A 26237-nucleotide genomic window follows, 5' to 3' on the forward strand; every position below is an offset into this window, starting at 1 on the left:
GTAGTTTTTAAAAAGTATCATTTTGTTGTTCTATTTTAATTAGTTTAACTAGAGGTACTTTGATGGGGAAAAAAAAAAAAACATAGGATAGTTAAGTGTAACTTTTTAGGCCACAAAATAACAAAGTAAGCGGGGAACAAATTGAGGAGTTTTTTTTTCTTTTTTTTTTGTTCCTATCTTTTTCCTTATAAGCCTTAACTATCATTTGCAAGACATGATACAGATTGTTTTTATACAGAAGAGTGGCAGTGACGACTCACTTCCCAGAGGGGTCACCCATCCTAGAAATACTCTAGTCTTAGTACGCTTAACCCTCTTAATCTTTTGGACCTAGCCATCACCCAAAATACTATAGCTGGATTAAGAGATTTAGCTCTATTATATTTTATATATAGGGTTATTTCAAATCCTGTACGTGTCACATTTCCTCCCCGTAACTTTCTAGGCCATAAAATAACAAAGTAAAAAAATGTGCTAAACGCGAGGAACAAATTGATTTTACCCTTACTTTAAATGTGATAAATCCATGTTGTATTGGTCTTTGTGGGTGTTTTTTTTCTATTTTTTTTCATATCTTTTTTCTTCTAAGCCTTAACTATCATGTGCAAGACATAATGCAGATTGTTTTTGTGCAATAGAGTAAAACAGTAACGCCTCACTTCCCAGAGGGGTCATACATCCTAGAACTATTTTTTTTCCTAGCACGCTTAACCCTAAATTTTTTGGATCTAGTTATCGCCCAAAATGCTATAACTGTGTAAAGAAGTTTAGCTCTATTATATCTTATATCTAGGACTATTTCAAATCCCGTAGGTGTCACATAGGGCCTATTGTTAGATCGGTTAAATAGGATAGTAACGTGATCCTTTATGTAAACTACAAAATAGTGATGTAGATTATAAGATGATAAAATGATACATTGTATTGTCTTGTAGTTTTTAAAAAGTATTATCTTGTTGTTCTATTTTATTTAGTTTTAATTGGAGGTACTTAGATGAAAAGAAAAAAAATATAGGCTAGTTAAGTGTAACTTTCTTTCCCACAAAATAACAAAGTAAAAAATGTGCTAAACACGGGGAACAAATTGAATTTTACCTAGTTTATATGTTGTATTATTGGTCTTTGTGGGTGTTTTTTTTTTTTTCCTATTTTTTTTCTTGTGAGCCTTAACTATCATGTGCAAGACATGATGTAGATTGTTTTCGTGCAGTAGAGTGACAGTGACACCTCACTTAAAGGGATCTCTTAGTCCTATCACGCTTAACCCTCTCAATATTTTGGACTTAGCCATCGCTCAAAATACTACAACTGAGTTAAAAAGTTTAGCTCTATCGTATCTTATATATAAGACTCTTCCAAATCTTATAGGTGTCACATTCCACAAGGGTTGTCAGTTGGGAAGCCCCGTTCTACTCGCGATATGACCCTGACCAGGACGAAGCTCAATGAAGCTTTTCCCGACAGTATAACCTCCAAATTTCAAAACTACATTGCTGCTTGTTAGAGGCAGAGGAGGCTACTCCAGACAAATCAGTAGCACAATCACAAGCTTCAAATTAGAATATGTGCTTCTGGGGCTAAAAATTCAGTTCAGCTTTTCGCCATAGCAGAACCTCCAAATTTAAAACACTATATTGCTGTCTCATATCAGGAGAGGAGGCCATTCCAGAAGCCAAACCAAACAAGACAGATTAAATTTAAAAAATATGACTACAATTTCTAAAGATACTACTACTGGGTCGGTATATTACCTTTTTCCAGCATTCATCATCGAGATAACTTGTAATGCACAGAACACTAAGAAATCACAAAAAGAATACATGCAAGTACAAATCTTGGCAACAACAGTGAAATCAAACTGATTTAGCATAGGATACAAGTTCTTGAGTTTAAACAACAAACCGAACACATAAATTGATCTATATGTAAGAAAAATAGCCTGCTACTGTTCTTCACGGGATGATTTGTCAAACCAACCACAGCATAAGCAAAATTTCTTGCTATTTCACCTGCTCGAGGTGGAATGTCCGCTGATTTACATTGGAGATACAAATCACACATTTTTACTTAACTGATTACACTGAGAGATTAGGTGAAAGGGTCAAAAAGATAAACAAACAAAAAGAGGCAAACAATTGAATAATAACCTGACAGGCAAGGAAAATCCAACCACATCAGGAAAGAGGACAAAAACCTTTCATCTCTCTCGCCATTTGATATCTCCAATATATATGGCCTCATTTGTATCCATTTTGGAAGCAATATTCACTAAACTTAGCAAATTCCTAAGAGGCCGAGTCATTTCGAAATGCCCCACCAAGCAACTGAGGATTCAAGGCATCTATAGATTGTCTGCAGCTACTTATAATTAATAGATCCCGCCTTCAAGCTCTTTTGCAGCTCCTATTGTTTCTAACTCGTCAAAACTTGAGGATAAAACTAACATAATGCTGCATATTTCATTCATTCAGCTCTCAACTGCAGAATCTCCTTTGCAGTTCTCCTTCGGAAATATGTCATGTCGTCCTGATAAGAGGAAAAGTAAAGTCAGTGCATTACTCTGGCCTAAATAGGCGAAAATGACAGCTCTAAATAGAGAGATGATCATGATCTTAAGCGATATTACATGATCATGATCTTAAGCGATATTACAAAGGCATAAACAGCAACAAACAAATATTTTAATTCAACAGAAATATCATCTCTAAGGAATGATGAATCTGATAAAAAAACACAGCCTCACCTGCTTAAAACTGAGGCTCAAGCCTCTACTATAGAAGTCCGCATATTTGAGCATGAACATCCCACAGTCCCACCTGAGAAGACGATAGATCTGTTAATTCTTAGAACCAAACTTTGATACATACCAATAAAGAATGTAAGACAATTTAAATCCAAATTAATCACATCAGAAAAGGAAAAAGAAAAAGATAGCAATGTGATTCACTCGATCATTACAGTAACAATGAACAAGTGATCTCAAGCAGCGGGCTAATAAAAGACCATTATACTTGCCAAAATGGGATCATAATTTTGCCTATTCAGATTCGGCTCTCAATCAGATATTCTGAAAATAATTTATGGAAAATAAGCAAGGAAAATGGTCTAAGTTTGGGTTCTCAACCAGATAATTCTGAAGAACATAATGTAAGAACAATATTCACGTATAATGGGTCACAGGAAAAAACAATTGTTGTTATAAAAATCTCATTGAGTCAAATCTACGACTTCGGTTAGCAATAATCAATCTTTTTGTCACAATCACCCCGAATTTAAAACCAATCCAGATATGAAGTCTTTTCATTTCTAAATGAGGATTATCTTACTTATTAGATTACTAAAGATATTTTATTTGAAATATCTACTAAATTATTAGATTGGAAAAGATATTTTATTTAACATACCTATTAAATTAAGAATAGCATTTAAGTTATCCTTTCCTTATTTAGGTTTCCTCATTAAATTAGGATATTATATTGATTTTTGGCCTATAAATAAGAGGCTTCCTCTTTTTTGCAATGAACGGTCAATTTAATAAATAAAGAAGTGAGTTTTGTTTATAATAGCTTTCAGCTTAGATTAAGTTAGAAGAAAAGATCCCTCTTCCCCTTAGAGCAAAAATATGTTCAATAGAGACGTTAAATCTATCTATCAGCATCAAAGCTACACTTTGGAGCGAGAGATTCAAGCAATTTATTATCAGACCCTAACAATTTGAATTAGATTCGCATTCTTACTCGTATTAGGGCTTTTGGATGCTTATAAATAACAGGTCAAGCCTTCCTTTTTATTTTTGTCGATTAATTTCATCAATAAAGAGAACTAGGGTTTTTGCCGATTCTCTTCTCCAGCAAAGAAGAGATTCCTAACAATTTGGCATTAGAGCTATAGATAGAACCCAAATCCAAAGATTTCATCTTCTCCTTCGCGCTTGCATTTGATCCCGGATTAGGGTTTCCGATGCACTCAACATCCCGCCTACTATATTCTCATATCGAAATCTAGGGTTTCGATCTAGAGGTTTTCGCTAGGGTTTTCATTTAGTGGATTCAACCAATAAGAAAACAAAAGAAGATAAAGGAACTAAGATTTCCGCTTAAAAGAAGGAAACGATTACGAATTGACAGACTACTAGAAAGTTTTCTTTTGTACGGATTCCTCTAGTCAACTTCCACTCACCTTGGGTGCCTCAATGTGAGATTTGAAGTCGTTCAAGTCGTTACAAGATAAACTAACTTGTTACGAGCCAAACCGAGTCATTTATTGTTGAGCAAGTTTACTTAAGCATAATTTAAGCCGATTTAAATCCAACTAAAGTGCTTTCGACTTAATTAAGTTTATTTTAGTTCACTTTATTGTAAACAAAAGTTTCTATGCATGGCACCTAAAAGAGAAACGCTCAGAAATTTACATTTCTGTCTCATGATGATGAATCTGATGGAGATAAAGCAATACCAAGTGATATATGGCAAAAGATAATAAGCAACCAGCAACGAGGCTTGGAGCAACAGCAAAATCAACAACTTCTCAAGCCTTACAAGCTTCTATAGCGTGATGATGGATTTAAAACTTTCCGAGGAAGTTTCAACCAAAAGATGGCACCTCATCATCAGCACTATAAATACAAATATGCGATCGCAAGTCAATCTGGATAAATCTCCATTAGCTGAGATTGGTTCCAAAATTCATCATGATGCCTATCCAACTCCGCAGACTATTGAATATTGATCGACAAACAGAATTCCAAACTCCTCCATGCAACCAGCCATTGCCATCGTCGGTCATTTTTCTGTCAGTGCCATCACCAATTAATACTTTGCTGCCATCACTGCCACTGGACAATTTTTGCCGCATTCACGATTGATAGAATTGGATAATCCAATGCAGCTGTTGTCTAAATTAGTTACATTAACATGTCTACCACCAAATGTCTAAGAGAAGTTGTTGCTGCCACAACCCCATATTTCTCTTATTCAAAAAATAATTATTTTCGGAGTCACCAATTGCACCACAACTTCTCATCCAACAGTCCGTTCGGTCACCACACATAATATCGTATGAGAATATTAGATCGCAAGAGATTTTTTAACGAAACTTATTCATTAAAAGGCATTGATGTGACTTCACTAATAATCGACCTTGTCGCGCAGACAAGACTACTTAGACTTCATCATCAGCTGTTGCACTATATTGACTCACACCTTGAGAATAACTTGTCTTTCAAAGGGAAGGGATTGTTACGACCACCCAAAATTATAGAACGATCTGGATAAAAAGTCTTTTTGTAATTAGATTAGGATTATTTTACTTATTAGATTAGGAAAGATATTTTATTTAAAGGGATAATTGCCTATATACCCCTCATACGTTTGAAAATATCTGATTTATCCCTACTTTTTTTTTCTTTCTAAAATACCCCTCATATGTTCCACCGTTATTGCAGAATACCCCCGCAGTTATCTCCTGTTAAGTTAACTTGGGTTAAACATGAGTTAAACATCTACCACAGTTAAAAAAAATTAAAATGTCAATTTTGCCCTTAAGGGCAAATAAGAAATGTTGGTGACAGTAGAGAGGTATATTGGAAAAGACCAAAAGTCAAAATACTTTTTGTGCCCCTGACTTTAAGGGCAAATAAGAAAGTCAGTGATAGTGGAAGGGTATATTTAAAAGGGCAAAATAATAATTTTACAGAGATAACAGAGTTCATTAACAGATTTTAACTCTAGGGGTATATTAGAAATAGATTGGAATGTAGAAAGGGTATTTTCAATATTAGCCTTCTAAGAGGGGCAAATCGGAAAGTCGGGAACTTTTCAGGGGTATATAAGCAATTGCCCCTTATTTAAAATACCTATTATAGGAATATCTTTTAATTTATCCTTTCCTTATTTAGGTTTTCTTATCATACTACGATTATTATATTGATTATAGACCTATAAATAAGAGGCTTCTCTTTTGTAATGAACAGCCAATTTAATTGATAAAAAAGTGAGTTTGTTAATGACTTCTAGCTTAAGCTAGAAGAGGAGACTCGTCTTTCCCTTGGAGCAAAAAGATGTCCGATAGAGACATTAAATCTATCTAACGGTTTGAAAGCTATAGCTAGGATTGGGAGATACTAACACTTCTCCATATTATTCCGGTAGAAATAGAGAAATCCAAACAACAAATCAATCTTCCTTCAAAGAACCTTTGTGCATTTTGTACAAGTAGATGAATTGTGCCACGAATCTCAATAGTCTAATATACATCAAGATTTTGCACAAAGCAATTTAAATTTAGTACTTGCTTTTATGAAATTTTCTTCAAATTGAACTATTCTTTACTGCAAGAGTGCCACAATTTTAATTATCTAATATTTTAATTAATCAATTCAATCCTAAATCACAATCTAATTTGATTTGCATTATAAAAGAGAAGTTATAGTGATGAGGTCAAAGATCTCGTAGAATATTTTGGTTCCAAATTTCAGAGGTTTCCATACTAAAAAACAACTAATATGCAAATCCAACATCAAAAACTTCTTACCCATTCTTCTGTAAAGGAAGGTTATCAACAACTTCTTGTTTCCATGAAGATGTGTCAATCTGTTTTGCATTCTTGTCCTTCACTTCATCCATCAAGTATCTTGCCTGCAATTACTAAACATAGTCATTACAAGAAATAGTAAGAAAAGAAATGACAGCATTTACCCTTGACAAATAATTTATCCAACCCCATAAGTGTTTGGGGGTGGGGAAGGGGGGTGGGTGTTGGTGGGGGGTCGGTGGAGTGTGTGGGGTAGGGTTGTGTGAATGTGCGTGTAAAATTCTACAACATTGGCATACAAGACTTGATCCATCCAAAGAACATTAAAGCAATTAAAAAATTTTCAGATCATCAAACTATCTGCATTATCTAAGAAATTTCAAACCTTCGAATCAATCAGCAGAACCCTACATATTTCTGACAAATGAAAGAATTGAACCTACAACTACATTGCTCTACTGCATATTCCGATTGAATACAACTTTTAGGAGCTGTTAGATCAGATCTAAATACGGTTAGATGCTAGACACAAAAATATGGGTTGCATTGAGTTTCTACTTTCTACAGCAATTATTGTGGCAGTCAAGAAGAGGGTTAAGAGTGGGTATTAAAGAAAATAAAATGAAAAAAAAGTTAAGAGCTGAGACGAGGAAATAAAGCCCATAGAGAAGACACATCAATTCTGCTTATAGTTCATCAAGTACATGACTTTTCCTTTATGCCTCATTTCGTACTTGTCCTAGAGGTTTCCTTGTTACAGAAACTTACTATCAAATGAGTTAAGCTTATGCATAAGTCGTTTTCAAGATATAACACTTTCTTATCTAAACCTCTTATTTTATCTTCTGTCAGAATAATCCATTTGCCACACCTCCTAGCCAGCCATCTAATCTTTAGAGGCGTTAACGGTACCTTATGACTTCTAACTAACCAATCAAAAAAATAGAACAACTAGGCCAAGATTTTGACCTCAAAACTAACTCATATAACTCAAATAACCTTAAACCTAATGTATCCATTAAAACTGAACCAACATCGAAAGGTGAGAGATTTAGATACTATAAAGAGGCTTGTGCTAAGTTTTACCAAGGCACGTCTATTTTTAGTGCCAGTAACACATTAAATGATTTCACAAATTCTTGCATGACATTCTTGTAAATAGATTAATGCATTCACCTTTTGCATGGTTAAGCATATGGTGAACATTCCTTAAACATAACGCAAATAACCTTAAACCTAATGTATCCATTGAAACTGAACCAACATCGAAAGGTGAGAGATTTAGATACTATAAAGAGGCTTGTTCAAAGTTTTACCAAGGCACGTCTATTTTAGTGCCAGTAACACATTAAATGATTTCCCAATTCTTGCATGACATTCTTGTAAATAGATTAATGCGTCCACCTTTTGCATGGTTAAGCATATGGTGAACATTCCTTAAACATGATAATTCTAGACTTAAGATCTCCTATTATTAGGCTATTCCACGCTTATAGCTTCTCTCCTTAAAGAGATAAGTTATCAAGATTAGCCTTAAAGCCTCTTAGCCCTACTGTACAGTATAGTGCTGTTCCTGTAATGAAAAACCCACCAACAGCTTTTCCCTGCAACAGGATAAGAAGCTCCACACTGTAGCTTCTGCATTTGGGCCCCATAATCTCCTTTTTTTTCCCCTACTACAGAATTTCCTATTTATACACATACAACTAGAGATAAATGTATTTGAAAACAAAATCAGAAGTACAGTCAAACAGGCCTTTACGCTCATTAAAAAGCATTAGTACAATATAAACTTCAAGTAGCTGGCTTGACAATTCCACGAGGAAAAACTAGTGGAATTTTCTAAGAAAATCATTCAGCATAATTCTAACAAAACCACAGAGAGAGAGAGAGAGAGAGAGAGAGAGAAGATACAAGCAAAGCTCACCAAAACTCTCAGCACCATTATGTCAATGCCACCAAGTGAATCAAGATATTGAAACTTCTTATCCTTAACATCGACAACTGCTAAACACCAATGTATCTCCTTGTGAATGGGAACAAATATCTGAAGAGAATTGCAAACTTAACAATGAAATCAAGAGATGTCAATATAGAAAAACAAGAATTGAAGATGGAAAGAGGGCTTCATCAGAAGAAAAAAAAAAAAGAATGTACTTTGTCACACTCAATAAGGCTGTAACCTAATTTCCTTTGTGTCGTCCACCTTCTTACCGCCTTGAAGTCATAGCCATTGCTCCCACTAATCAGCTAAGCAGGGAAACAAAAGAAAGGGAAAAAAAAATTACAACACAATTGGTGCATGCTCATTGCTAAAGAAAGTATAGAGAGCATATAAGACAACCAGCAATTACTAAAAGTAAATAAATAAATATACACAAAAAAAAATATTAAGAGATTAATTTGTCTTTTAACTTGTAACCTAAGAAATAGATGGGACATCTTTCTTATTACAAAATTAATTTTGCCCATATTGTCAATAAAATTCATGGATCACCAAACCAAGTAGCAGATGAGTTTTTTTTAAAAAAAAATACAAATCACAAAGTAAAATTAATAGGAAATGATCGTAGTAGCAAACCTTTTTATTGAAGAAAGTATTAAAAAACTGGCACTTTAGAAACTTGTTTGGTTGGCTTCTTTCTCTCTCCTTCAATAGTTCCAGGTACAAATTTATGACCTATAAAAGGGAGCAACAAATGAATATGAACATGGAAGGATATAAGACGATCCATGCGACTGTAGCATTNAATAAAAGCTCTTCAAAGTAATTCTAACTAACACTCTAATAAAGAACGGAAAGGACCCTTGATAACCTTCAAGAGTGGTTTTTAATCTATACGATTCTGCATTGAAACATCCCTTTCACAAAAAGTTATCATCAAGATAAAGACAACGATGTGTTTGTTCGTCAGCCTTCTACTCAACGTGTTGAAGTACATGAAACCTAATTAGGACGAGTAACCATAGGTACCAATATTGAACAAGACTGAACAAGGGATCTTGGGATCTAAAAAATAATTTAATTGTACAAACTATCGATAGTAACCTTTCAAAACGAGAAATGTATATGTCCGCAGTCCGTTACACGTCCGTAATTAGTTTAGTCAAATAAAGAACTTTAAGATTTAAATCTTTAGTATATCAATAATTAAGACGTTAGGTATCATATATCCTTGGATCAGGATATGTACTATAAAACACCTTTTGACTTCACTGTTACTATACCAGAACAACGTCTTTATGTGACATCGAATAAACCGGCCCTTTTCTGAAGTACGTAATTAACACAACGAAACAAGTAAAACAACTCATGTTATCCTTGTTAAATCAATGAGGCAAGAGAATTTCATGATATCAATTCAACATTGAAATATCAACATTCCACTAAAGTTGGTCGAACTCGAAAATACGAGTGAAAAGACAATAAAAAGAATGAAGAATACCACCAAAGTCCTTAACGCGCTTGGGAAATGTGGAGAATGGTTACTTCTTCTCTTACAACATCTGTCGCGAAACCTACCACGATTGTCCATAAAACTTAGTATAAAGAAACAAAACAGTTTAATGTATATGATAAATATCAAGAATGGAAACCAGATGTAAAGACTCATAGTGTTGTGTAATATTAATATCACAAAGATCATTAATGTGGTATCTTAATGACAAAAAATTATATAAGAAAGGTTTCAAAACTCATCTTTTATTATAATCCCACAGTTCATCATTCCACTGAAAAATAGAGGATAGAGCTTGCATGCAATTGAAAATTGGCTTCCCCAAACAACGCAGCCAATGTTTAAGAAACTTAATAATGATAAAGCCCTCGTCTCTTCAATCGCCATCAATATTTTTCGCCCTTATTTCACCAACAATTGGTATCATAGATTGATTGGTAGTTATCTAAACACTCACTTGTGTTCATTTACTCATCTTTCAAATGGAAAAAGCAATAAAATTTGAGAAGTTGAATAAGAGTAATTTCCCTACATGGAAAATCATGATAGAGGATTATTTAGTTGCAAAAGAGCTTGATTTACCATATTGGGAAATTGTGCAAAGCCCACTAGTATGAATGATCGTGAATGGGATCTACTTGACCAAAAATGTTTGGCGACGATTAGGCCATGTATTTCACCATCGATTTTATTTGATGTCTATCAATGCAAGACCGCATCCGAGTTATGGGAGATTTTAAAGCAATCGTTTCAGCAATCTTCCGGTGTGAACAAGATGCATGCAATGAAGAGACTTTTTCTCTTGAAGCTGCAAGAAGGTTCTACTATGCACAAGCATGTGAGTGAGTTCACACTCTATTGCAACACAATTGAAGTCTGTCAAAATCAACCTTCATGAAAAAGCCCTTTGTTTACTTACTCCTTTTGAGTTCTTTACCTCTAAGTTGGGATATTTTTATTACTATGGTGACAAACACAATGGGGAACAAATTTAAGTTGAATGATATTATTGCTTCCTTGTTGAATGAGGAAACTCACAAGGCCACAAATCAAATTGTCTAGTGATTTGAGTAATTAAAAATTGGTGAAAGAGGAAGGTCACTAAAGTGAGGCCAATCTTCTGACACAAAGGAAAGATCTTGAAGTAAAGAAAGGTCAAAGACACAAGGTAAAAAGCTTGTTGGTGTTGCAAAACGACGGGTCATGTGAGAAAGGATTATTATGCATTAAAAACCAAGCAAAAGGATAAGGACAAGGGCATCAAGAATGAAGCTAACAACATTTCATATGGTAAAGGTGGAGCCATAATAAGTGTTGCTTGCGCGGTTCCCTCTTGTGCAAACACTTGGGTTTTGGATTCCGGTACTTCTTTTCCTATATGTCTAGATCAATCATATTTTTCTACATACACAAAAATAGATAGTAAATATGTCTATCTTGGTAATGATCATGGGCATTGATGACCTTGTCATAAAACAAACAAATGACAAAAAGCATACAGTGACAAATGTGCAGGATGTTTCGGAGATCACAAAGAACTTAATATCGACAGGACCATTGGATGATTCTAGTTTTGTTATCAAGATATCAATGGGTAGTATGATTATTCTAAAAAGGCAAAAGGATGGAAGTCTCTATACAATTCATGGAACTGCTCAAAAAGGAGAAGATATGCAAGTTTAGCATAGTTGATTTGGCCATCTAAGTGAGCATGGTATGAAAGTATTACAAGAACATAACCATATTCCTTCATTTGAGCATTCATTTCTTAATTTTTTGAGAGCATTGCATTATAAGAAAAAAAATAACTAGCTTCAAAAGAAATGAAATGCATAAAAAGGCAAGCTATTGGAATTGATTTATTCCGATGTTTATGGTCCTTACAATGTTAAGTCACTTAGAGGTGCACGCTATTTTATTACTTTCTTAGATAATCATTCTAGAAAGTGTTGGATTTATTCTTTGGCCTCAAAGGATCAAGTTTTTAAAATCTTTAAGAAATTCAAGCATGTGTTGAAAAGGAAAGTGAACATTTTATTAAGTGCTTGCAAACTGACAATGGTCGTGAATTTTTCTCTAGTTCCTTTGATGATTTTTGCTTAGAAAATCATCAAAAGAGTGAAAAAGGTTCCCTACACCAGATTATTGAAAGAATGAACAGAACCATTGTGGAGTAGGTCTAAAATATGTTAGCTCACTCCAGCTTAGGCTGGAGTGAGATAACATATTTATGAATGGTTGATTGGAAGAATGGATGAAGACAACAATGATGAGAGGAAAGATGAGGATTATGTTTGGGAAGATGACATATTGACATGGAGTATAGTTGTCACGCCCCGAGCCCGATCCTCTTTGGCAGGTTCGAGAGCGTGAACCAGACGCCGAACAGACAGAGCCTCCCCTGTCCGCCCAAGGCTCAACAACAGGTACAGATAGAGTATAGAAATTGTTTAAGCGAAAGCATACACAATGGCTTGCACGAGGGCAAGCAATAGCCAAGAGTGAAAGTAAACAACTACACCTATAGAATCTATTACAACTTTGCATCATTTCATTTTACATCTAATTTCACCCAAAATATAACTTTTGACATTTAAAGTAAATATCCCTTACATCGTTCATTAAAGTAAGTTCGTCAACGAGGTACAAAAGATGATATAATAAAGGGTATGCAACTAAGGTAAACGAACAACTCGGGCGGTCTCTATCTAGGGCGCGATGCCCTTACCGCGATCGTCCGCCGGCTCGCTGGGTCCCGGCTCTGTGGAAATAGGGGTGTGAGAACTACAACGAAGTTCCCAGTGGGTTCGGCAACCAACCACGCCGACTATCCCACTAGGTCTAATCAGGCATAATAGAATAAAGGAAAGAAAGTAACCAACTAGCAAATGCACTAATATGCCTGAACAATATAAATGATATGCACAATATAATGCCCATGATGAATGCAAGATCATAGTGTCAATACCCAATCTCTTGGCTAACCCGTAGGTTTCGCCCTCAACAAACTCACCAACTCAAAATCCCAATAATCGGGGAGATACCCGCTACAACCCGATGGTACCGTCCTCTGGGGAGATACCCGCTACAACCCAGTGATGTCGACTCCGGAGCACATCGACCGAGGGGGAGCTACCACAACCTCGAGCAAGGACTAATGTGAGTACGATCAATCCTACATTTGAGGATTCTAAGTTCAATCCACTCCTTAACTTTAAGAAAGACCATGCTCAAATGACCCTTACACTAAGGTTGAAATGTCATATTATCTCAATCATTCTTTCCTTTGCATTCTTTACTATCACTAATGTCATATACACTATCAAGTTCTTGTACTCATGCCACACTTGTTCTCTAAGTGCTAGATTCTTGTCCTCATGCCAAATGCCACACTTGTTTACTAAGGGTTCTAGACTCGTCGATGTCACTTGCTAGATCTATGTCAAAGTGTCACTTTTCATTTACTAACCCTTCTAGGTTCTTATCACATTCATGCATATATAGGGATCATCATTCTCTCATTCTTACAAACATTTAACATGCATTTGAATTTACATTTGGTTATAAAAAAAGCTCACAATTAACCCTATTATGCAAGATGCTCAAAAATGCACATATGCTCAAAATATGACACTTAGACATAAAGAGATTTTCGATGTCCTTGGAGTGCACCACCCACCTTAGATGGTTACAAGGATGTTTCGGTGAATTTCTTGGAATTTTTGAAGCCCTAATCCGCGTGCTGCAGCTATCTGTACGGAAAACGATGTTTTTGTCAATAACTTTGCGTACACTCGTCAGATTGTCGAACCGAGCGTTCCAACGCGTTTAAAATACCCTCAATTAAGTTTCTACATGATCAAAATAGATCAAAATCTAACTTGGGCAAAACCCCTCTTTGGGATGCCCTAACATGCAATTTTTGCATTTCCCCTAGATTGATCTCATTGCTAAGCAAAAGAAAGCTTAGAATCACTTGGGAAGCTCTCTACTAAGGTTCCTAAGCTTTTAGAACCATCCCTAGGGCATCTACTTTGAGCCCTAGTGATCCACCATGAGAGGGGTCCAAGAAATCCATGTTTTTCATGGAGTCATGGTCTTTAGAGGATTTCTAGGTTAATTAGAGGATCAAAACTCTAAATCCCAAGGTTTAAAACCAAACCCTAGACTCTCTTGTGCAATAAACTCACCTTGGCCATGAGCTCACCAAAGTCCACCTTGTTGGAGAGCCACCAAAGCCTCCAAGCCTCCAAAATCCAACTTCTTCTTCTTCTTCTTCTCCACCTTCTCCACCAAACCCCAGGGTTTTTCTAGAGAGAGAAAGAGAGAAATAAGAGAGAGAGTGTTTTGAGAGTGTGCTGTAAAAGGGAGAGGGCTTAGGCTCATAACATGTTGCAACAATTGCAACCAAACCCCCCACAAAGTCTTATTTGCATCAGACTTCAAAGTGCTGTCTGGGGCCTCTTGTACCGGTACAAGGATTCTTGTACGGGTACAAGGCCAAACAGTGAGCCAAACCCGAGAGCTGCCTCTCGGGTGCGCAGGGTCTGAACCGGTACAAGGGGTCTTGTACCGGTACAAGGTCTGGACTGCAGCAACCCGAGAGCTACTTAGCTCGGATTGCGCTGGTTGTACTGGTACAACCATCAGCTTGTACCGTTACAACAGCTCCAAAATGCTGTTTTAGGCTTCGATTCGACTCTACCTCGCGTCGATCGATACTAAAACCATTCTAAGTCTTCCAAAACTCATTTTTAGCCCTTCCAACATTATTGGAATGCAAAAGGAACTTGTCCATCGCTTTCTTTTGACACTTTAACCAATTTGGTCAAAGTTCGATTATTGTTTCGGGATTTCAATACGTTACAATAGTGGCTAAAGCAGCAGGGGTGAATCAGCCTATCCATCCTACTAGATCACGTAGTTGTACCAAGTGCGGTGCTAAAGGAAAGGCAAAAGCTACATCTTCTCAATCTCGGAATATTAGTAACTTTATAAATGATGAATAGCCTGATTTTAATGAGACTCTCGACATAGAAGATGAAGAAGAAGAAGACACTGGAGATGACAAATCTGAAGAGGGAGAGGAGTATTCTTCATCAAGTGATGAAGATGATAATTGATGATTGAGGAATGAGGACTAACTAATATTCCTAATATGACGTATTTTGGCTTGGAGCCTTGATTTACACTTAGCTTTCATATGAGCGTAATACCCTTTTAATGATTTTTCGCTTAAAACTTTAAACTTTTATGCATATTATTTTTTATAATCTTATACTCATAATTATATGTTTTTGAAGTCAAAGTTTTCTATATGTTTGTGAATTACTAGTTATTTTTATGCTGACCTTTATTTGGAGACAAAAAAAGTACTTTGTTCTCCTTTTATCTGTGTTATTTTATTTTATTTAAATTATCATATATGTTGCTTGGTTCTTTTTTTTTCTTCATTTGTCTCCTTCCGAAAACATAATTATTTGGATAGTTATAGACTATTTATTGTGATAATATGGTTTTAAAGGGTATATTTAGTGCTACTTAACCATTCTATGAAAATGTGTGCTTTACCTCTCTTGGACGTGCGCTTGTGCCTTGCGCCTAAGCTCCAACAGCGCTTTGCGCCTAGGTGCGTCTTGGATTTTTTTAAACACTGCTTCACCTCCTTTTAACCTAGTCCATTCTAAATTAAAAAATTTATATTTTTAGAAGTTTAAGAGAGATGAAACTTTTATCTTCCTTAATGGCTTTTTCTGTTCAACTATTTTAGATTATGGAAAGATTTATCGATTCCGATAGTTATTGTTTGTTGTACAAGAATTATAATTCGATATCAAATTCACTCTAGAATTGGAATATGACTCAATTTCATTTATGGCCTAATGCGACTTTAATCCTAGGTGGGTCCATTCCAAAATAAACCATTCAAAATTTTCTCTCACAAACACCTCCCCCTTCCTCTCCCTCGATCACTTTCCTCTATCTCAATCAAAAATCTTCTCTTAAAATTCAGATGTTCCAATTATCAATTCTAATTTCCATTTCAATAATGAACCAAATATTTATGGATGGTTTTGTTGGGAATCTGGTACTCGCACCGATACCAGATTTTGAGAATCTGTAATCCATTCTGATATCGACTACTATAAATCCGGTACTGATTATTGAAATTCCGTAACGAAAGCGTCAAATCGAATTTTTACCATAAACTAACCTTCTTAGCAAAAGCTGACAAAACCACAAAAGGGAGAAAAAAATTAAGTAAAAAATATGCGGATAAAATAAGATTCACTAAACAAGAGAATCTTACACCTGACTCCTCTTTTGTAATAAAATAGTTTTAACTCAAGCCCTCTTTCTTTGTCTCTTCTATCTTTCTCTTGGCTTCCATAAACCTAGAAAACTTCTCTCATTCTACACCCCCATGCATTAAGTGCATGCAACCATGGCACACATCAACTCTAGAAGCAGCTGTACTACCTTCGCAGCCGTACTACCTTAGGCTTGTTCAGCAATTCCATATACAGACCTATATATAAAACTCATTCTAAAACCTATCTCAATTCTAGTATAATTAATATTTTTAGTATAATTAATATTTTAAGTTTATATTAATTTATTTTTAATAGATTTAAATATTTATTCTAATCAGACTAAAAATTAACTATAAATCTAACCGAATAATAACAAATTAAATATCCTATTTTCTATCTCAACGTAATCCAATTTCATTTGTCATTCTCATTTCAATCTTGAATCAAACATGCCCATTAACCCTGACATACTAAATGTAATTGAAAAGGGATGAAAGTTTACACGAACAACATTTCACCTCTTCCCCCCCCCCCCCCCCCCCCCCCCCCCCCCCTTAATCCCGTAACAAGTGTGCCTCGAAAAGCAAATTTTTAGAAGCTTACTGTTTCTTTCAATAAATACGTTGGGGCTTTCGTTGCCACATTTCTCCAATGAAGAAAATACAGAAAAAATATAAAACAAATGGCTCTTGGAACTCATAGAACTAGATCTATGGAAAACACTTCCACAAAAGCTTCAACCCAGCCAAACACACTATATAACTGAACAAGTCTCCCTTAATAATATTTATCAAAATATTTGAGCTAAAAGAACCACATAAAAAGTTGAAACCACATACGTGAGACATCCATATAAATATAAATAAAACATGAAAATTGAAAAAAAAAAAAAAAAAAAAAAAAAAAAAAAAAACTTTATTCAGCTTCGGTTCGAAAGTTAGGAAAAAGGGAAAAAAAAATAATAATAATACCACATGAGATTTTTTAATCTGCACTACATGCTGCACCACTATAACCATATAGAAATCAAAACACCAGAAGAGCATAAATGATGAGTGATATACAAAAATTGAAGCTAATCCACCCAAAAACACGTAAAATAATTAAAAGGTTAAAAAGAAGAGTAAATTAAGTCATAATTAAGGCAAGGCTGCAAATTTCTGCAGGTTACAGAAGAATAACCCATCTTCATCATTCAATTCTTCGATGGTAAGAATCAAGAACATATGAGTTCAACCAATCCCCAAATACTTTAGTAGAGAAGTTCTTTGTGACATGGCCTCGTGCCTCTCCACCCATACTTTGTGCCAGATTAGGGTTACTTACGAGCTTCGACATCGCCTTTGCAAATTCCAAAGGGGTAGGATCACAGAGAAAGCCCGTCACTTCATTTACAACCGTCTCCAGAGGGCCCCCACTGTTGCACGCAATTACGGGCTTTTTGGCCGCCATAGCTTCGAGGGGAACAATGCCAAAGTGTTCATCCTGCGTAAGCAAAAGAAAATGCCCGAGTGATAACTATAATTTTTGCTTACTTGGACTATAGTGCATTTTGACAATATTACCTGAACTTTGAAGAAATACTTGAACTATACTACATTTCAACAATACTATTTGAACTTCAAAGGCTTTTATTTTGACACCTAACCTTACAGAATGTTTGATTCTAGGACCTATCGGTCACAAACTAACAGTCCTTGTAACTTTCCTGATGGATATATATATATATATATATATATATAGAGAGAGAGAGAGAGAGAGAGAGAGAGAGAAGAATTGTACAACAACTTAATGGAACCATAAGTCCTCCAACAGAGCTTTAACATTTTTTTAAAAAAAAAATCGAGTGTAACAAAGATTATGTAGTAAAATCAAAATTTCAAGGTTCAAGTAGTCATTTTGATGTGCAATAGTTCAGTAGTGTCTGTTCATTAATAGAAGTTTAAAGCTTATAACAGATGATTCTGAGGGGCAAAATAAATTAGCTTTTTATGCACAACTGCTGTAATCTAGCATAAATCCGAGTGCAAACTGTAAAGCCACTTCAATTTTTTAAAAGCATGCGCAATAACTTTCTTATTCAATCTCTCACTTTCCAACATAATCTCTAGTGATATAAACCTTTTACACTCCCTCCTGGCCTTTTTCACTTTGTTACTCCTGGATAACTTTTGACTGTTAATGCTCACGACTACCACAAACTTTTTGAGTTTTCCTCTTAATGGTGATGTTTTTGCATTCGACCAGATTAAAGCTTGTTCCAGTGTTGACAAACCAATTAACCAACAGGCTACTTCATGGTATGTTAGCTCTCCAAATACCATCAACATTTTTCTTCCTATTGCATCAAGATAATTAGTTTTCCACATAAACAAAATAAAGCATGTAACTGTTGGCAAGTTTCTCGATCGAGTGAGAATGGTCAAAAACTCACTAGTAGATGCCTTCATTCTTTAGAAAGTTTAACAAGGTACGAGATAGCAAGAAGTAGAAAGAATATTTATAAATCTTTGTAAAAGTTAGAGGCAAGTCTACGGCAAATTCTTAGCAAAATTGTCGCAATTGACAATAGATCAAAGAAATTGCCAATGTTACCATATTACGTGAACTCTAAAAGGTAACTTTTGCTGATAAGTGATGATTTAGAGAAGAATTTTTCTACCAAGCAAACATCAGGAAAGTGGAAAGCTTCCATAAGAAAGCAGTTATGTAGAAAAAGACTAACCTTTGGGGTATATAGAACACAGAGACAGTTGGAGAGCAATTCGTTTCTTTCCGCTGTTGAGCATGAGGTAACAAATTTAACTCGATCCGACACTCCTTCCATTTCAGCTAACATTTTAAGTTCTTCTAAGTATTCAACATTTTCTTTGAGGCGTTTATCAAAACCACCTGAGATAAAAATTCCATCAAAAAGAAAATGAATCAAGCAATCTAACCAAAACCTAACAAAAAGAGCATATTACCAACAAACTTCATTATGTATGTCATTGTTTGATTACTTTCAAACGAATAGCTACTTCGCTGACATGTGGAGAAATGAACAATTACGTATCAACCACAAATGCAGCAAATCTTCTCATAATATAAAGTTCTCACAAAAGGTCATGTTAACACAAACCTATACACAAATCTTACTAAAACAGTACAAGCAATTTTCTTAGCTTTGTCATGCTTACTGGAAGAAAAACAAACAAGATAACCTAAAATTTATATAATGAAATTTGTTTTTTGTAAAGAATAATAGAGAGCAATTGTATGTGTGATTTAAAGTTCCCGCTCACTACTCCACTAGCCTCATTATAAAGGGACTTTTCTGAAGCTTAAGTTTCAAAAAGCATTGCTTCCTAGAGGAGACTTTTCAAAAAGAATAAAAAGAATATAGAAGGTTGCCATTATATCCTCAAAATAGTGCCAAAAAAAAGAAAAAAAAAAAGAAAAGAATAAATGAAAGAACATAATCATTAGTGGATAATTAAGCAAAATGCACATGGAATTAATAAAAGCAGCATTCTGATAAGCATAATATTCAAGTTGAGCATCCTCAACAAACTAGTAATCCCAAAAATTTTAAAATCTCAATTACCAGACTGCTCATTGCTATTGAATAATTGGATTATCTCTTCTAATGGTTTGATGAAAAGAGTTTTTGCTACCAAGCAATTAGAGAAATCGACAGTAACAGTCCTATGTCTGTAAATTGGCCAGAGCAACGATTTTTTCTAAAACATTCAGCTCTATCAGGTGCAATTTCCTTGGTATGGAAAGAAAAGTTTAGACAAAAGCAGATTTCGTATCACACTTAAAAATGCTGATGTCTTACTTAACATATAATTTATTAAAGAGCATGCAGAAAAAGAGAAGCAATCACCTGCATCTGTCAAAGAAGCATCCAACAATGAAGATTAGTCTTATAGGAATGGAGCAATGCAAATGCTGTAATAGCTAGTTGAAGGTTCGTTTTTCTTAAAAATGCTGATGTCTTACTTAACATATAATTTATTAAAGAGCATGCAAAAAAAGAGAAGCAATCACCTGCAACTGTCAAAGAAGCCTCCAACAACGCATCACGCGGAAGATTACTCTTAAAGGAATGGAGCAACGCAAATGCTGTAATAGCTAGTTGAAGGTTCTTTTTCCTTTCAAATCGGTTAATTGAAAGAAAATTTAGCCTGAACAATGCAGTAAAGTTGTTGTAAGATTACTATACAACAAGATTTTCTGATGTAGAATTTATATCTACAACCCAGCTAAATCATATATTGACATACGTATCCCTGCAAAAACTTACATTTATATTCACATACGTATCCCTGCAAAAACTTACTTCTCATATATGCATTCAAAGTACTGCCAACTCAACACAACGGTATCTTGTTTAAAAAACTGCACTTTCGAGGGGTCTATATGAAAATTCAGATTTTGCAAGGGCATATACAAAGGTTGATAATCTTGCAGAGAAACGTATTATGCAAAAGCATGTGTATACAAGGATTTAAGTGTCATAGCACAGGGTTGTGTCAAGCACGTGTTAGCACAGTATGGGCCGTCGCACCATACAGTGCCTATGTGTGACATTTACAAAAATACCTATTTGCCGACACACTATGAACTGAAATAATTATTTTCTTTATCACTAGCATATCTTAATTGCTTAGTAAATATCTTTATCTAATCTTTTGCACTTTATTAATGTAGTTACTCGCTAATTTCCAAGAAATGAGGGTTTTGGGCATGCCATCAGTAGAGAGATCGCATCGTGGCAATATCTCATCAACACAATACAATATCGTACAGCACGGTACGGCATTATACGGCATGATAGGCACCACCCATACTAATGGGCACTTAAATCCTTGCATACCTTCTCAATTCACATAATTCCATAATCAAAAATCACAAGATACAAAGATATATACAGGCACATCCATTACTTATAATCGCAAGATCCATCAAACTGTTCCACATTGACTGCCGGGTAGAGAACCGCAGGTCTAATTCCTCTCTTGTGAAGGCTAGAAAATGTGGTGGCAAATGTAGATGCAGTGAATTTGCTATTAACCAGAATCAAATCTGCCATGCCTGCGGAGACCAAATACCAACTTCAGGAAACTAGCTAAATAAGGGTCTGACTATACTTGGCTGGACCTTTTGTAAAAATGGTGTTCAGGTATAGTTGTTGAACGGGTCACTAATAGCTTCCCACTAAAATATCCTTAAACCCTTCTCACTATAGGAAATGCAAAAGCCTTGAATTGGAGCCTCTGCTTTATTGCTTCTTCTTTTAGCCTTTTAATTTAGGGCCCAATATTTTACCTCCCTATTACAACAAAAGCTCCAGCCAATTTGTTAGCCCAACAAGCGAATTCTAAAAGTGTCAGCTTCTGGAGTAGAGAAGCCGGGCCAAATAGGCACAAAAGACAAAAGTAAAGGAGATTAAGCTTGACACATAGAAAAATACAACAAAGAAAGTCTCAGACCAGTAGTGGCTTCTTCAATCATGTCAATTGGCTTGCGATACAACCTTCTTAGCGCCGTTGTATGTTGGGCAAGCAACAAATCCGGAAAATGGCAATAAAATATTACCTAGAATGCATTATATAGCATGTTATCCCGCCAGAACGCTTTTCAATTCTTACAAAAAAGAAAGAGATATTTACATCTATGTCCTCGTAAATATCTACATATTATATCCCTGTAAAATCTGAATGTTCATACATACCCTCCAAAATCTCGTAATTTAAGTAAATACTAATATACATGAAGTTAGAAAATGCTCTTTGAAAGTTCTTTAAGCATAAAACAAACTTTCTCGAAAATTCCATTTTTACAGCATGCAGATAAATAGATGATGTTATTGGCATAGATAAATAATAAAAAAATATAGAATATAGACTAGTACCTTGGTTGATCTTTTCAATTTCATCAAGGGAATAACAACAGAGACCTGATCTACCAGTACGATGTCAAATGTGGGCCACATAAACAACACACACAGTGCAACAAATATACAACGAAGATATGCACAGATAGCATGGAAACGGTAGAAAATATAGCGAGGTAGGAAACCACCATACACAGTCACTGAAAAAAGACCTGAAGAAACAAAAGTTGTATGAACATTACTAATTCACAACATTAGAGAAATTTTGCAACAAAAAAGAGCACCAAAATATGCAGAAACTTCTTATCTACGCCTTTCTCTTAGCTGTAAACCTCAAATAGAAACAATTAGCTATTAGAAAGGTGTAAAACAATAGTCCTTAATTACTTTTCAGCATGTCAAAACAACTTTCATGCATGACTGTTTCGTAAGAAAAATTAAAATTCTCGATGTAGTTTTACATTCTCTTGTTCACTATTGTTTGTTTTAATTTTCCATTAAAAGTTATGGAAAGCAAAAATAGTACTTTCATCTTCTCTTTCCACATCCTGATGAGAATAGGAAAAAAGCATAACATGCCCCAATAAATTCTCTAATTAGTGGCGGAAAAAGAAAATTGGTCTATGCCCCAGCAATTTAACCTATATCCTATGTGGAACAAAATTTTCCTCCGGATTTTGATGTATGAGTTTCTTAAGACCAAAGTAACCTGTATGGGAAAAGAATCAACAAGATAGGAGGAAAGTAGTGGCATAATATAGATTATTCTAAAACATCAATCATTTTGGTATCATTTGATAGCAATCATGACATGCTTCCAATGAAAAACAAGATGCAACAAAAACTGTGGCCATTCAACCTATTCAGCAACACATTTTGGCCTTAAGCTTGCTATTTTTAAAACACATAAATAAGGAATTCAATCACCAAATGAGTGCAACTATTCACAAAAGCCTCACCAGAAACAGTCTCCTCAAAGCACCGATTCTTGTCGTGATATGATGTGAAACAATGGATGCTATGACCATGAGCAGCAAGCTCGACGGCAGCATCAACAATCAATCTTTCTGCCCCACCTACACATTCATAATAACATGAGATGATCAAAACTCTATTCATCAACCAATTAAAATGGATTACTTATGCAACTTCAATATTATTACACTGTATTACATTTGCGTTGAAAATTAGCTCATTATGGAGGTATGAGAGAAAGGACCCATTCGTCATGTTGATCAAAAACGAGATTTATCATGATCTTTAGTTTCTTAACAGGTTATACTATCATCTTTAATTTTATTCTCAGTCAAATTCTGCAGAAAAATTTGTTTATCCCAAGTTTACCTCCACACTGCCTTTACATGTAGAGAAATTTAAGCATGCAATAAAATAGCCTCCGAAAGAATATTACTAATATCTCAAATATAGATAAATGACAACTGACAAATAAAAAACACTTTATAGGTCACATGACTATTTTGCAGCTACCAACGTTGCGATGTCGCAAAACAGCAGCAAAGGCTTCGAAGACTTGCTAGAAAGGATACAAAAAGATGAGTGCACTCAATTTGTTCGAAATTGACTGTTAAAATATGTCTAATAACAGTTTGAGAACAAAAATGATATTTACTCCAAAAAGCCTGCATTTTATTTTCACCTGAATGATTATAAGGACGATGAAAACGGTGAAAATTGGATAACATAACATTTGAATACCTCCACACACTTTCCTAGGAAAACTGCTTTTACATCCTCATAAATATTAATTTAGTTTTTGCTTTTCTTCTCTTGTATCCTCTTTCTTATGATCCTATAGCTATCTCTTTCCCAACTATCATCTCCAAACTGTTAAAGCCTTGACAATAACTTTTCATTGCAATAATATCAAAGATTCCGAAAGTGGACAAGAGAAAACTAAATCATACAGGTAAACTAAAACAATTGCCCTCTATAACCACTAATTGGTAGGGAGAATTGAGAAAAAAACAAAATATGAGTAAGTCTTACATGTTCACAAATTTGTTCCAAAAGATATGCCAAAAAATATGGCTATCATATATGCAACTTTAGATCCTGAATTTCTCGCTCAAACAATTCAACAGTTGAAGGGTCTTATATATTGTAAACCGTCCCTAGTACCTTACAAAATCAAATTTCCTTATGTAATGACCATTTTAGCAACACGACCAATAAAATGAATCCTGTCTCCAACTTCCTCTTAGATTAAAGTAGGGTTAAAAGACCGTTTTACAACAAAAGTGAATGGAAGCTAGAAATTTTAAATTTATGGATAGAGCTAGAAATAACAGGGGCAAAACGTACGTCCGGTCCCCTTAGCGTCTTAATATTGCGACTCCGTCACTATACTTTTCACTTGAATGTTTTTAGTCACTAAACATTCACATTTAATGCACCCTAACAGTCAAGGAAAAAAAAAATCAGAATCAAATAATTTTATGAAGTAATCATTTTATCCTTTCCTACAAAATGATTTGCTTTACTTCAGTTTCGTTCAAAGTTCACAATGGGTTAAAAATCCATTTTACAGCGAACATATTTAACAGATATCAACCCCTTACCAGGGAATGAAGTGCAATATATGTGAAAGTTTAGGAACTAAAGGATTTTTCTTTTTTCCCCCCTCTTTGAAACTAAGTAAGAAGTTCAGGGACAAGAAGCAATATCGGGACGGTACATGGAGTACTCCTACATTTTCACCCAGTTAACAATGTAAATGGATGTTCAACGGCTAATTCTTCTTTTGCTTAGCACTAAGCCACAAATTTGGGATAGTTCAGAAACTATCCGTACATTTTACTTTAGAAAAATATATATATATAAGACGATGAATTGCCCGTGTTTCTCTGTGTAAACACATAAGGAATCTGATCTTTAAAAAAGATGCAATATTCAGCAAATCACTGAATAATTTCTGATGATCAATATGATTTCTCTTCTAAATCACTAAGCAAATGGGCAGCTGTTAGCAAAATGCATTGTATCAAAGCAATCTTGGTCGGAGAGACTAACCGATTCCAAGATCAGGATGGATGATGGCTATCTTAAGTTTGGGGTAGGAATTTGTCTTCTCCATTTGATTTGTCTCTCTCTCGTTGCCACCCACAGAGCAAAGAAACCGCCACCACTATTTCTGCATTTTCAACCTTTTAGAGTTTGAAGCATAGTTAGTTAATTCGGATTCGGCAAAAATTCGGTACGGGTATAATTCGGATAAAATTCGCCTTCTAATTTGTAAATTCGTTGAAAAAATTGGCTAAAAAACGGATTCACCAATTATTCGGACACGTGATTTATACGGATATTATACGTTCACTGATTAAAAATTCGGGATCAAAAATTCAGCTTCAAAAAATTAAGCAGAAACCCCACTGAGTCAATGGTCCATGAAAGATCACAACAAAATTTTCCTTTTGCAAGTGTCGACAAGATCATGAAATTGATTAGGTATAATACAAGAGTTCCTGGTCCCTAAGTTAATTAAGATTATTTAGCTCTATGTTTGGGTCTTAAGTTCTTAACAATTTAAGGTGAATAAGAGAGAATGGACACATTCAATTTAAGCACTCGAGCCATTTGTGTATAAAAAAGTATCCATCAGGACTAAAAGCTTCCAACTTTTGCTTTGAAGAATGAAAACTCAAATCGTACCTGGTTTGTAAAGAACCACCCGATTACTGATCTATCGTTGGATAGCGGAAGCGGAAATGGAAGAGGAAGAGGCGACGGGGAGGGTTTCGATTTCTGAAGAGTGAAGAACCCGATCTTTGATCTTCGATTTCTGAAGAGGAGGGCTTCCGATGGCGTTCGGCGAGCGGCCGGAAGGGAAGAAGGGGAGGGGAAGGGACCGCGACCGCCGTAGGGGTCGGTGGCAGGGCCGCACCGCCGCAGGGGTGAGAAGTTAGGGCAAACCCTTGTTTTGGCTTTTGGGAGGGGTGGGGGTGGGAGACTGGGAGGGGGGCGATCTTCCCAGAAAACGGTTTTTTTTTTTTTTTTTTTTTTGGCGAGGCGATCTTTTCTCTGTTTTGGGCC

General features: G+C 35.3%; 2 protein-coding genes across 5 annotated transcripts; both read right to left on the reverse strand.

The window, feature by feature from the left end:
• On the reverse strand, nucleotides 1833–9783 carry LOC109728388 (ubiquitin-like-specific protease ESD4). Its single transcript, XM_020258779.1, has 7 exons — nucleotides 9760–9783; nucleotides 9113–9211; nucleotides 8689–8781; nucleotides 8459–8578; nucleotides 6532–6635; nucleotides 2744–2816; nucleotides 1833–2526 (listed from the first exon to the last, which is right to left on the reverse strand). The coding sequence occupies exons 1-7, from the start codon at nucleotides 9781–9783 to the stop codon at nucleotides 2464–2466; spliced, it is 576 nt and encodes a 191-aa protein (XP_020114368.1). The 3' UTR covers nucleotides 1833–2463.
• Nucleotides 17253–25918, reverse strand: LOC109728135 (alpha-1,3/1,6-mannosyltransferase ALG2-like). Of its 4 annotated transcripts, none has more exons than XM_020258465.1 (9): nucleotides 25857–25918; nucleotides 25218–25351; nucleotides 23147–23263; nucleotides 22206–22399; nucleotides 21784–21889; nucleotides 21238–21385; nucleotides 20339–20475; nucleotides 19029–19195; nucleotides 17253–17788 (listed from the first exon to the last, which is right to left on the reverse strand). In XM_020258465.1, exons 2-9 carry the CDS (start codon nucleotides 25279–25281, stop codon nucleotides 17495–17497), a joined length of 1227 nt encoding a protein of 408 aa, XP_020114054.1. In that variant the 5' UTR covers nucleotides 25282–25351; nucleotides 25857–25918; the 3' UTR covers nucleotides 17253–17494. The 4 variants fall into 4 exon arrangements, with proteins under 4 accessions (XP_020114054.1, XP_020114057.1, XP_020114058.1 ...); XM_020258468.1 differs by having other exon boundaries at nucleotides 25218–25338; nucleotides 25857–25902; XM_020258469.1 differs by lacking the exon at nucleotides 25218–25351 and having other exon boundaries at nucleotides 25857–25869.

The sequence above is a fragment of the Ananas comosus genome, linkage group 23 (assembly GCF_001540865.1).
Source record: "Ananas comosus cultivar F153 linkage group 23, ASM154086v1, whole genome shotgun sequence".
NCBI lineage: Eukaryota > Viridiplantae > Streptophyta > Magnoliopsida > Poales > Bromeliaceae > Ananas > Ananas comosus.

Excerpts from the sequence above, each read along its gene's own strand:
- LOC109728388 (XM_020258779.1), bottom strand. The coding sequence starts at position 9,783 with ATGTCACATAAAGACGTTGTTCTG. Across the intron at positions 8,782-9,112 it reads ATACTTTCTTCAATAAAAAG|CTGATTAGTGGGAGCAATGG; the intron begins GTTTGCTACTAC and ends TTCCCTGCTTAG. Across the intron at positions 2,817-6,531 it reads CTTCCTTTACAGAAGAATGG|GTGGGACTGTGGGATGTTCA; the intron begins GTAAGAAGTTTT and ends TCGTCTTCTCAG.
- LOC109728135 (XM_020258465.1), bottom strand. The coding sequence starts at position 25,281 with ATGGAGAAGACAAATTCCTACCCCAAACTTAAGATAGCCATCATCCAT. Across the intron at positions 20,476-21,237 it reads GATGGATCTTGCGATTATAA|GCTAAATTTTCTTTCAATTA; the intron begins GTAATGGATGTG and ends TGCATTGTTCAG. Across the intron at positions 17,789-19,028 it reads GTGTTCTATATACCCCAAAG|GATGAACACTTTGGCATTGT; the intron begins GTTAGTCTTTTT and ends TTGCTTACGCAG.